The following is a 13,393-nucleotide window of genomic DNA, read 5'->3' as shown; positions in this document are numbered from 1 at the left end:
GCTGCAAATACTCAAACATTAGGAAATGCCAGAAGGAAAACTGTCTGTACAACATTAATTATTTCTTCCTGACACTTCAGTGGGAAAATGGTATGTGCTATGGTTAATTTATTAAATTCTTGTCTCTGTTCAGCTCTCCTGCAGCTGACTGCAGTGCACTGCCAAGATTACACAGCACTTCACAAACCAGGGAGACTGAAAGGGCACCAGGCCCTGGGAGCTCCACACCATCAGACACAGCACCACAGCACTGGTGCAAGGTCTGCATTGTTTCACCTAAACAGCACTGCATTACAACACCAAAACAGGCAAAACTGACCACCCTAACAGCTCCATTAACAACAAAAACAATGGGAAAACAAGAAGAATGTTTACAGCAGTTGCTTTCCTTCCTAATAGCTAGAGCTCATGCTTTTTCTAGCTCTGTTCTCACTGCATGCCAGTGATGCCAAAAAGCTGGAAAATGTCTATAAGATTAGATATACCAATTGGTTTTATTTTGAGATGACTATGTATTACTAGCAGGAAGAGAAAGTGATGGATGCTACAATTCATTGTAATGCAGAGTGATAGAATTTAAATTAACTCTATCACTGTGCATGAATTGCAGGACTTAAATGCAGAAATTAAGGACTAAAATAAAAATAAATTAATTGTGAGATCAAGCAGGTAGAGGCAGGTGTTTACAGAGAAGCTTTCTGCAAGTTGTTTAGGGGAAAATCAATTTTCCTGGTTCCAATATCTTCATTATATGTGAACAGCACCTCTCCATGCAAGCCTTACTCATTATTATCTGACAAATACTGTCACAAGAGTTCCTTGGCAGAGATGGAAGATGTTTAGACAGCTCAGAAAACCCTTTTTCTAACAAAGGTTTTAGAGCAGAGGAGTAGGAAGAAAATACAGGGAAAGAACAGAACAGAAATAATTGTACATGCCATCTACAACTTGACTTTCATTAGTCAACCTTCAAGCTCTTTCAAGAAGTGAACAGGGGTTGATTGGGCCCAGAGAGATAAAGCAAGTTCATGAGATCACAGACAAGCTATGAACAAATCTAGGAACAGAATCTGAAGTTCAAGTCCTATTCCAGTTCTTTGTCTATGCAAACTAAAAAGCTCATCAATCTTCAAGTCCCAACAAAACAGATGACAGCAGGAGGCAAAAACCTACATACTTTATTTATAATGCATGTCAGCAAAATTCTCTTTTCCTGAACTGAACAGAGAATGGGAATTTCTTTTGCTCACATTTCCCAGTCCTGTGTTCACTCCAGCTGTGCTGTAAGCCACATTCTCCCTCTCAGTGTTTTCCTGCACACAATGTCAGTGTAACTCTTCTCCCTCAGAGAAATTCTGATGCCTCCAACCAATTAACAGCTCCTGTTATGAAGCTCTTGAGAGATCAGGGAGTGCAGGGGAGGAAGAGACAGCTAAGCTGAGAAATCCAAATTAGTGTCTCCACTGGAAGGTGGGCGGGGGGGAAAGAACAACAGCAAGAAACAAACCCACAAGCAAATCCCAAAACCAGCTTAGCAATACCTGTGCTGTTTAGCTTGAGGCCAGGCCAGGCAGCAAGAACACCAGGCTGTGTTTTTTAATACATCTGTCCCTGCAACAGGCGAAAAACAAGCCCTGGTTTTCTGTCAGAGCAGATGACACACGCTCTGGGCAGAGGTGTGTCAGGAACCCTCTCCACCTCCAGTACACACATTCATCCTTTGCTTCACACCAACCTAAAGATTATCTTCTCTGCTTCCCACTCCTGTGGCCTGAAACCTTCATTACAAAAGCAGATTTCCCCATCTGCTCAAAACAATCCAACTTTACACCTGTCATCTTAAGTGGAGATGCAGCTCTTGCAATAGTATTTGTGTCAGAGGAGATTGAGCAAGATTTATATGAACAGCTACTACTCACATGTACTGAACATATAAAAATACACAGTATTGGAACAGCTTCCTTGCTTTTTCTCTCCTGGTGAATTTCAGCCCAAGCTTTTATGAAATAACTTTGCCTCAGTGTATTTCAGTTTGTCCACAGCTCTCACCTAGCAGCAGGAAAACACACAGCCCACAGTGTTCAAAGGGTCAGGCTCAGACTAACGCTCTTGGTGGGCACCAGACTCACTCAGCTGGACCCACATTTCTCTCATGTGAAGCCCTTTTCTTTCTTTTTATTTTCTTAAGTTACATCATAATCACTATTATTAATAGGCAACTTCATGGCTTAAATCATCTTAATTCTGGTAATTTTAAGTGTATAAATCATGCCCTCACTGATGGGCATGAGAAGATCAAGAGATTTCAGGTGTCTTTAAATGTTGCAAAACTTGCAAACTTAACAAGTGACTCTGTGCACAAATAAGAAAGAGAACAGCACTCACTTCATTTTAACCAGACAGGACCACCTGGATGACTTGGAAAGAAATAAAACAAATGAAGAAAGGAAGTTCTGATGCACCAGCAACAAGTGAAGTTAATTTCATCAAGTAACTAATTTTAAAATCTCAAATAGCAGCAAAATCTGAAAAAATGGGTGGATAAATAAATGCTCAATAGCATAACTCAGTAACTGCAATTTTTGATATACATATGGAACTGTCAGAATTGGCTGGAAAAATCATAAAAGTTACTGAATTTCAAATTGCTTCCCTCCATTTCTTGTTGATTTAACTCTTCACCTGTAAGATTCATAGAACCATGCTGCTGGAAATTTTCCTGTTTCCATTTCTCTGCCCAAAACACCTAAACAAACAGATAACAGAGGCACACGGGCATGGTCCTTGGCTTCTCATGGCTGCTCCACTTCCACACTTCTTGCAAAAGCATCTGCACATGCAGCACACTAAAGCAGAAGTGCTGCATGGAACTGCACAGAGAAGTCAAGACGTGGCTGCTCAGGAAGGTAAGGCAAGAAAATGCTGCAATGTCACTGCTGCCCTGTGAAACTGCCCCTTGTTTCTTGTTGGAGTCTGAAGTTATTACATCCACCACAGAAAAAAAATACCACTTATCATCTATGCATTTTTCAATACTGAATAATGCAAGATTGTATTTACCACATTTTCTTTTACTAAGCCCCACACACAAAAAAATGAGTTAGAAAACTAACTGAAATGAGTGTCCATGCCTGTAACTCTCAGTTTCTTGAAGCTCAATTCAGTTCTTAAGAAACCCATGGATAGCATTCAACCTTCATATTTCAGGATCATAACACACACGGATTCCAATCAATAACCTTAATTTTACAGAAACTTTTTGAGCTGAAAAGTGCACACTGAAAAATTCAGCAAGCCTGCACAGAGAAATTATGATAAAGTTTTGAAACAGACAATTTGTACAGTTTTATGGCTTTCCTTAATCTCTATTTAGTCTTGAAGATAACATTAGCTTGGTTCTTGAACAAAATGTTGAAAAATACTGTGTAATATATCAGTAAGTATGAAAAGTAAGTCTCAAGTTAAAGTTCGCTACACACTGGTACAAACCTCTCTGGTAAACTTATGGGATCCACAAATCAGTAAGGATTAAAATTTTGCTTGTTTCTTCCATTTATTTGTTCTTTTCCACAGATCTAATAGAACCTGTGCATGGTTTCATCTGCAAAATTTTAACCAGAAGATTTTAAAACTTAGCATAAAATAAAAAATTTTTAAAAAGAAAAGTTAGAAAACATCATATAATCTGATAGATAGAAAAATAATCTCTCACTAGGGTTCACATAATATCATAACCTAGGATATGATAAAAGGGAAAATAAGACAGTCTTCAAATTATTAAATTACCTTTTGATTTTCTTATTAAATACAATAATTGAGCTTTATGCTGTATATATTCATTCTTTTATCTCAGATATTGTGTAGATGCTTCTTCTTCTGTAAAGTAACCACACAATAATTGTTGTATTTCAGAATGACAATAGCTAATGCTTTTCAATGTTCAGCTACATGAAACTGTCTGAGGTGTTATCATTATGCAGAACTCTTGAAAACCTCGGTTAACTATTCAATAATTGGCACTTTGACCCACTATCAAGACTAAAAATGAAATAAAATTCTAAGTGAAAAAAAGAGACAGGTCACAATTCCAGATCATAAAAAAAGAGTGGGTGTGGCTTGGCTAACCAAAAAGGATCACATAGTTTGGTTTTCTAGGGACTTCAGCTTGGGAAAACTGTAGATTGCCAGAGAGAGATGGCTACAGGAGGCATATCCTTAGAAAGAGTTTGGATTCAGTAGCAGAAACATCTCCACAAATCCAAATTTTCAGAAGTCATAGACAAAAAAAAAAGCCAAATCCCACTGAGAAGTTAAAATTTTGATAAAATGCTGGGGATTACTGAGATTTTTATAGCTCTAGTAGTGTGTCTCCTGATTTTGCAGTTCCTCAAGCTGCAGTGGATGCGTACCCAGCTTCCTCCAGGACCAGCTCCTCTCCCCATCATCGGAAATTTGTGGCTGCTGGACTTCAAACTGCGCCGAGAAACTCTCAGCAAGGTATTTCTTTATCTCTGTGGCTACAATCAGTCTGAATCTATTTTAACTTAAATGGTGCATTGCATAGGAACAGCCTAAAACACTATTTTTTTAAACCTCAAGTTTGATTACCAGCCAGTTTCGAAGACTTTGAACACCCTGCAGTACTAAAAAGATTTCTGAGTAATAAACATCACCATTGTTTTAATCCTTGCTATTTTCTCTTTTGGTTACATTCTCACAAGCACTGTCGTAGAATAGCATTTCATTGGCAGTTTCGTTCTGTTTCTGTGCTATATCCAGCCCTGTAAGCCACCTCTAGCAGAGCTTTCCTTTCCTGACACCAATGTCACTGGAACATCTCCATTAGAACAACAAACATGTACCCTAAACACTTTTTTAACTTGTTTTTACAGTAAAAATATTTCTTATCTGCCATAAACAGGTTACTGCTAAAACAAACAGGAAAATCTGATTGCTATTATGTTCACAACACAACCAATCAAAATTATTTTTAAAAAGTAAGGAATCTGCTTCCCACTATTAGAAGGAAAAATATAAGCATGATGTGAGGAATGACAGCAGAGGAAAATAAGAAAAATCCTGTGGAAGCTATAGCAAAGAAAGCAAGAATATTTCTTTGCTTTCTTTGTAAGCTAGAGACAAGAAAATACCATCATTTTGGTCCATTAATAAAATAAACAGAAAAGCTCTGGGATTTTGCCTGTAACAATTTGTTCTTTGATTCACAGCTAACAAAGTAACCTGCTGTTTTTCTTTCTGTGAAATTTACAGAGGTATTCTTCTGAGAGATGTCCTTAGCACCTATTCCATAAAGAACAATTACCTTCTGTTCCCAAAGCACATTAATAACTGAAAGATGATTTTTTTTTTCTAAAACCTGAAATTCAATTTGATGCCAACAAAGGGGTTTAGTTACAACTTCAGAGAACTCCTAAATAAATTGATATTTTAGTGCATGCTTTCCCTGGTTTATAGTTACAAATTCCCTGTTATCAACTCTTCAGTTGACCAACATCTATGGAAACATCTACACACTGTGGATGGGACAGACTCCTCTGGTTGTGCTGAATGGATACAAAGCAGTAAAAGATGGCATTGTCACCCACTCAGAAGAAGTTTCTGGAAGACCTCTCACCCCTTTCTACAGGGATATGATGGGCGAGAAAGGTACAAAGTGTTATATAAGAATGAGCTAGAACAAGGCGTAAAGAAGGAAGATGTTTTCTTGTGCACACACATCAGCTACTGCTGTACCAGGGCATAACTGGGCTCTCACTGCAAAAATGTTTCATGCAGTGCTAAGCATGTTAAGGAAAAAGCAAAAATTTATAGTCTTATAAAGGACATCACTCAGCCTTTTTCCTTCCCAATAAATCCAAAGGAATACTTGCCTGGAGAAGCTGCCCTTCAATTGTATCACTTTTAAACCAGGAGACTGCTCATGTAGAAGATATTTATAGACAAAGCTGTTCAGTCCCCACCAAAACCCACTCAGCTTCCAAGCACACATTTAAGAGCAGCTGGGTGTCATAAAATCCTCAGAGACAAAAACTCAGCTTCTAAAATCTAAAATCAGTGTATCTTGTTAGTGAAATCTAAATCAAAATTTGCCTGTTGCAGTGAAAGGATTTCCTCTCCCAGCAATGAACTAAATGTTTGTGTATTTTTCAGGTATTTTCCTGACAAATGGCCACACCTGGAAGCAGCAGAGACGCTTTGGCATGACAATTATAAGAAGTCTGGCACTTGGTAAGAACAACTTGGAGCATCAAATTCAAAGAGAGGCCTGTCACCTTGTGGATATCTTCACAAATACAAAAGGTAAATTCACTAGAAGAACAACACTTATAGCTTTTCCTGAAATATCAGAGCTGGTAAAAGTTTCACAGTACATTTTTACAAGTAATACAGATATTGTCGATATAAGTAGAACTTTCACTGGCTTCTTAATTGCATTCTTTGCAAAAAATGTTTTGTCTGCACAGCGGGCAATATAAAATTGTTTATTTTTAAATAAAGAGAGTTTAAAAAAATGTTTGTTATCAGCACAGCTGGTAATTATTCTTACACTCAAGGAGTCTAGAAAAACCCTCCTTAAAGTACACAATGTATGACCTGCTGGAAGTCATTCTAGGACAGCAGGCTTTCAAGATTTGGCAGAGAAAGAACCCCAAAACAAGGAATGTATCATTCAGTTATCCAAGAAAATCTTCTTTTCAAGGTTTGGATGAAATAGAAACCAATAGAATTTTAGCAAGCTGCCAGAATAAAGCAATTAAATATAAATATTCTGAGCAGCCAAATCCCTCACCCACATCTTGTTCCATGTGAAAACACAGAGAGGTTGCCTGAGGTCTCTCTCCAACTCTCCTTGGACAAGGCCCACCTCTTTTCTGAGAGCAACATTCACACATCTTTAAAATGTAGGAGATGAAAAAATCATCCACCTCAAGTCCCTGTACAGCCCAAAGCTTTACCTACCATGCAATCCCTTCTCAATTTTAAACTCAGTAAATGTGTTTACTCTTTCCAAGAACAACAAAGAGCATTGGACTGAAGTCAGGGATGTATTTTCCGTAGAGACATACTTCAAAGGTTGTCCTTGCCATTGAAATGTGTATTTAATTTATATTTTTCTGGATTTAATCCTTTTCAGTGGGAGATGTATTCCACCATATTATATGAGCTTTGCCTTCTCAGTCTGTGGAAAAAAAAAATACATCTATGGTTGGATTGTTAAGCTGATATTCGAAAACCAAAAAGAGATAAGTCATTTCAACAGAACTAAGAAACGAAAACTCAAGATTTTTGGTTTTGGTTTTTGGTTTGTTTTTTTTTTTTTGGAAGAGGGGTGAGGATTGTTTGTTTTGGTTTTTAACTGCAAAACTTAAATATCTACCTCCATATTTGAAGGTATATGCTCTAATTAATTGCTTGTGTTTCCACACAACCCAGACCACTAGTCAAAGAAGGGAAGGAGACTTTGTCTTCTCAAAACTGATTACCACTGTATTTTATAAGAGTAAAGAGCAGATTGAAAATTAAGATTCCATGCACTTACAATTCATGCAGTTAATGTGTACCAAACTAAGCTTCACTTACATGAAGTTTTTCTAAAATAGTCTGATCCCTTGTTGTTTTTACCATTAAAAAAAAAAAGTCTTCCTCGTTTTTCTTGCTGTAGCCCATTCAGAAGTTCTCACAGCACCTCCCATATTCACAGGCAAACCTTTTGACCCCAACACTTCCATCGTCCGTGCAATTGCAAATATCATTTGTGCTGTTGTTTTCGGTCATTGCTTCTCCAGTGAGGATGAATCTTTCAGCAAACTCATCAAAGCTATTTATTCTGTGATCTACTTTCAAGGTACTATCTGGGGCAGGGTAAGAACCTACTTTTCTTATTCCTTAAGGTGCATTTTACAAGCAAAAAGAAATTAAAAGTCAGAGACAATTATTCACAAACATTTTCATTTCCAAATATACCATTGTTCTACAAGCCACAGTGAAGTAATAAATCAATACATACTTGGTATATGTAAATATTTGCTTCTAATTCTTCTTTATGTCTGTAAATCACATCCTAAAATTAAAATTCTAGATCATCACTGCTTTTCACAGATTTCCAATGAGCAATTATTTGCAGAATACTGTGTATTTAAGATTCTTAGTTCTTAAAATGAAAGCAGCTTCTAAAATTTCATTTTCATTTAGTCTTGCAAATCTAAAAAGGCAGTTAATAAGAACTAAATGTTCAAATTGCTGCTCTTTTGAAAAGAAATCTTGTTTCAATTCATATTACCATCAAGATCTCAGTTATTCTGAGCTTTCTATAAAAAGATACAGGTTACAACTTCATCGCACTAAGAAGAATATGTTTTAAGTTCTTGAAACCCTAGCTATTGTTTAATTTGTGCAGATTTTGGCACACTGGTATTGTAAAAGACTATCAGGTTCCTCATAAAGGGACGCCTAAAAAAACAAAAAAATTACAGAAAAGAATTCAAGGTTGAGAAAAAAATCTGTTTGTGAGTCAGATTCAGCACTCAATTACTCACCCATTTTCAGAACCCCTGTTACGTTATTAAGTATTGATCCAAAAAGTAAAATATAATCATGTTCCACTATTTAATCTCTCTTACTTGTGTCTGCTGCCTCTCATCCCAATTTGGTTGCTCACATGTTGTGGTGACTTGACAATAATCAGGAAATCAGAGCTGGGATCTGACCCTCTTTGCTTTCTGTTTAACACCACAGCTGTACGATGCTTTCCCACGGCTCATGCACCATCTCCCAGGGCCTCACCAGGAGGTGTTTGCATACAACAACTTCATGCACAGATTAGTCATGGAGGAGGTCCAGGCTCATGAGAGACAGAACACAGGTGATCCACAGGACCTCATTGATTTCTACCTGGCTCAAATAACAAAAGTAAGCATCTGTTTATCACACTCTCCCTTCCGTGGCTTCAATGCCTATTACAAACATTTGCTGTTCCAATAAGTGCCAAAGGATTTTTACTTGCACACTCTGTTTGTGCAGCACTGAAGGTGTTTGATTTGATGGGCTGCTCACTGTTATCATCAAACAATGACAGTTTCTATGTGACTGGTGAAATATCTGAAATTTCTATTTCATAGTCTTCTTGTGAATATGCCCTACAGACCAAGGATGACCCTACTTCTACATTCAACAAAGAAAATATGGTTCAGACTGTGGTTGATCTGTTGCTGGGAGGGACAGAAACAACAAGCACCACCCTTCTTTGGGCACTGCTCTACATGGTACAATACCCAGAAATACAAGGTGAGCAAAAGCACCAACATAGAACATCATCAATGTAAGTATTAGCCCAATCACTTGCAAGACATCAAAAAAACCTTAGCTGTGCACATGAATGGTGGTATATCAGCAACTGAGATCAAGAAAATGGAAGGTCAATAAATGAAACACTCATGTGCTTCCCCATCTGGTTCACCAGCAACACTAGCAGAAATTAGTAGTAGGCACAGTTTTACCTCACTAGAAGGGGTTGGCAAGACAGAATAACAAGCTAAAGATGTTTCATATGCAACCTAGTCTCCTCCTAACCTTCTAAGCAGAAAAGTTTTTGAAGATGCCTGATCTGATACATATTTATAAACAACAGAAATTATACCTGTCATTTCAAATTTTAATCTATTTTTTGAAACACAGAATTGTACTATCCTAGGTGTCTCATTTGAGACATCATCCTGTGATTCAGGGAGATACACTTCCTTGATCAACAGAAACCTACACAGCAGTCAAACCACACGCCAACTCATCTCACAGCAACATAATTTCTTTTATTTCCCTCAGACAGAACATTCTCACACAAAAATCTGCTGGAAATAAAGGAGGGAGGAAGGGGAGGTGCAGAATGGGAAATGAAATTATTTTCATTTGTCTGCAGAAAAGGTTCAGAGTGAGATAGAGGCTGTTCTGGAACCCTCCCATGTCATCAGCTACGAGGACCGTAAGAAGCTGCCCTACACAAACGCTGTGATCCACGAGGCTCTGCGCTACAGCAACGTCACCTCCGTCGGGGTCCCGCGACAGTGCCTGAGGAGCACGACTCTGCTGGGCTTTCACGTTAAAAAGGTACAGAGGATACCCCCCTGTCTCTTATATCTTTGAGCTGTTAATATTTGCCATTTATATGGCATAGAGAGAAGGAAAATCTACAGAAAATAAGATCTCTGCTGCTTCTTGCAGGGCACGCTTGTGTTGCCAAATCTGCACTCTGTGGTGTATGACACTGAGCACTGGGCAACCCCTTGGAAGTTCAACCCAGATCATTTCCTAGATTTGGATGGCAACTTTGTGAACAAAGAGGCATTCTTACCTTTCTCAGCAGGTAACACCGTGACCTTGAATATTCCTGCTTGCTCTGTTTTGCAGCAAGATTAAAAATACTATTTCTAAGATCTAAAATATTAAAAATATACATTTATAAAAATGTATTTGACTAGATTGACTATTTGACTGATTTGAAATATTTAAAGTCAGGGCTTTGCTGTAAGAGCCACGAGTATTGTGTATTTTGTATTTTTCATATATTTAAACAGAAAATAAGTATGGCTGGGAGACACAATGCTCTTTCCTTGGCATATGCAGAGTTCCTACCATAAGGATATCTGAGCTTCTTATCTCCTAATGTGTTAAATCAAGATAATTCTCTGTTAAATCAATGTAATTCCCCTAAGTCAGGAAATTTATTTATTTTCACCTTACAAAAAGGAAGGCCAGTGACAAAAGAAACGTGATCTTTCAAAACATACAGAGAAAATCCATGAAGAAGTAGGAAACCAAACCTCAGTCTCCCAAATCCTACATTAATAGTCTAGCACCATGTTTTTTTGTATCTGTAGAAAACTAGCAAAATCCAGTAGATTTTGTAGGTTTTCAGTAGAATATTATTAGGTAACCAAAAAAAGAATTTAACTTTTCAAAAGCATATTACAATGTACAACTTAACTAACTTGCAGTGCAAAATACAGGGATTCAAAGATATGGAGTGTTTAAAAAGAGGGGGGAAAAGAGTGAAAAGCAGTATAAAGCAACTCTAGTGAGTTTCTCTAGTCTACCGGTTTCTCCAACAAACTGATTATGAAAAACAGCAGCACAAAAGAGGAAAGTGGTATCATCACTAAAAATTCACAATAAAACTACTGGGAAACAGCTGAGGGGTTTTTTTGTGTTACTGTGACATTATACTACTACACACTTCTTGTAGAGAAATAGCAAAAAGCATACTGAGTAACACATGGTCAGATTAAATGTAGTAAACCCAGATTTTTTTTTTAATTGTCTACATTGTCTGTAAATCCTAAAATCATCTTTGCAAAACAGGTATTTATCATCTTACCTTCTTCACTCACCAAATGTCTATGAATTGAGACAACTAATTTGGGCTCCCATTTTAACTGTAGCGTAGGACTATTTCTTTAACTTGCTCTGGTTGTTTTCTGTTTATGTAATCTGAGTATTTATATATCCTGAATACCTATCTTTGGGGTTTTTAGCCTGGAATATATGGATGTCCTGAAATATCCTGTGTAAACAATATGCCAAAATGAGTCACTGAGTCTATACATCACTGCACACTTCACTCCCTTAGCTCACACACCTGCCTCTGACAGTGTTAGGGCTACAAGGACCCAACATACCCTTCTGAATTTCTGTTACAGAAATCCTGATTACATCCTTCTCCTTGGCTTCAGAACTGCATCAAACAATGCTCCAGCCCTCCCTTCTTAACAACCGAAACAAGACTCTGAAATATATGAAGCTTTTTTAAATTGGGGTTAGCTAGGAAGCAATTCATGGCTCTCACAAAAAGAATCAACAATGGAAAGGGAGAATTGCATACATGGTTCCAGGGGTGAAAAAAGATTAAACCCAATCAAAACACCAAATCAAACACTTGACAGAGGTGCACAGTTTCTCAGTTAAATGTTTCCCCACCCTCCTCCTAAAGCATCTTCTGTCCTTACGGAAGGAAATAGGAGATAATTATCTTACACGAATAGAATTTATGGAACTCAAGTAGAATTTTATGCAAAGTTCTTTTACAGAACTTAAGTTTACTCAACCAACTCTTTTGATTTTCCTCTGCAGGGCACCGTGTATGTTTGGGGGAACGGATGGCACGAGTTGAACTGTTCATCTTCTTTACCAATCTCCTTCGGGCATTTACATTCCAGCTCCCTGAGGGGGTGAAGGAAATCAATCTGGAGTACATTTTGGGTGCAATACTGCAGCCACATCCATATGAAATCTGTGCTATTCCACGCTAGTCTGCAACACACTAAAATGCTGAGAGATTTGAACCTGTTAGTAAGTGCAGATCCTTTAAAAATATGCTTCACTATCTTAATTCTTATCTACTGAACTTTCTGAAATGAAAGTCTACTTGCCAAACTCACATAATTGAGTCTTAGGTATACACAAACACACACTATTTCCAAATAAATGTATTTTCACACTCACAGTAGCATTGAATTAGCTGTAGGATGCTAGAGAAGTGGCCTGTATCAAGTAGTTTCCTGCATGTGTGCTCTGTCAGGTATCACACTCTTAAAATGGGACAACTGTTCAGTTAGGATGCTTGAGTAAAATTTTCTTCAGCAAGCTGTTCCTCTTCTGAGTTCACAGGTCTTTTCTTAGCTCTTCTTCACACACTTAGTGTTGATTCCTTTGCCTTTCACACTCCCACAAAGCATTATATAGTGTAGCATAAACATCACACACACAAAAATGATTGTAGTAGAGGGTCTCTCATAACCACAGCCCATTTAGGAAATCCTTACATCTTTTTTTTACTTCCTCAGTATCCAATTTCTATTTCACCACAACTCAGGTCCATGCACTTTCACAAACTTTTCCTTCTATTTAGAAACACTGCTGTATGATCCAATAATTTCCTATTTAAAGAGAAAGGAACAGCTTTTCAAGAAATTAAGAAAATAAACCAAGATGTCAAGAGGTGTTTTAGTAGGTACATTAGAGATTTATTACTCATGGTATTTTGTTTTGTTCTTTTTCCACATCAACAGATGTGGAAGGTTCTGACCATTTAAAATTCAGCTGAAAGCATCCTAAGTCCTTTCAATTTTCAAAGTTCATCAGGAGCTAGCAGAAATTATGACAGGATGTAGTTAAAAGCAAAATTCTACACATTTCTGGGACAAAAACTAATGGAAGACTAGATTGTCTTTGCAAGTATTTCCAATTATTCCCTTCCACCAAGTAAAATCCCAGGGTTCACATGGTAAAACACATGGTAATGTTTGCTACCACAGAACAAACGCATACTTGACATCATTGAAATATTTCACTTTTTAAATAAAAGCCATTTTAAAACTTTCAA

At 37.5% G+C, this 13,393-nt stretch overlaps 2 protein-coding genes across 11 annotated transcripts in view; one reads left to right on the top strand and one right to left on the bottom strand.

Annotated features, from left to right (window-relative positions):
* The window catches only part of LOC135278744 (cytochrome P450 2J6-like), a 19,767-nt gene extending 10,985 nt beyond the window's left edge, over window positions 1-8,782 (bottom strand). For 3 of the 10 annotated variants that reach the window (XM_064385504.1, XM_064385506.1, XM_064385507.1), the window contains exon 1: window positions 2,386-2,479. Coding sequence is in view for 3 of the 10 variants with exons in the window: in XM_064385503.1 (XP_064241573.1) it covers window positions 1,542-1,611; window positions 1,920-1,932 (83 nt within the window). In the remaining 7 variants the exon portion in view is untranslated. Of the gene's footprint in view, window positions 1-1,250; window positions 1,508-1,541; window positions 2,200-2,385; window positions 2,480-6,981; window positions 7,202-8,642 lie in introns of those variants that run through there. The other 7 variants (XM_064385500.1, XM_064385509.1, XM_064385510.1 and 4 more) reach the window with 6 other exon arrangements.
* Window positions 4,124-13,393, top strand: LOC135278747 (cytochrome P450 2J5-like). Its single transcript, XM_064385513.1, has 9 exons — window positions 4,124-4,497; window positions 5,505-5,667; window positions 6,172-6,321; window positions 7,724-7,884; window positions 8,758-8,931; window positions 9,165-9,306; window positions 9,935-10,122; window positions 10,237-10,378; window positions 12,142-13,393. The coding sequence occupies exons 1-9, from the start codon at window positions 4,327-4,329 to the stop codon at window positions 12,318-12,320; spliced, it is 1,470 nt and encodes a 489-aa protein (XP_064241583.1). The 5' UTR covers window positions 4,124-4,326; the 3' UTR covers window positions 12,321-13,393.

This window comes from Passer domesticus, chromosome 11 (genome assembly GCF_036417665.1).
Source record: "Passer domesticus isolate bPasDom1 chromosome 11, bPasDom1.hap1, whole genome shotgun sequence".
Lineage (NCBI taxonomy): Eukaryota > Metazoa > Chordata > Aves > Passeriformes > Passeridae > Passer > Passer domesticus.
This window is presented reverse-complemented; position numbering and strand designations above follow the sequence as displayed.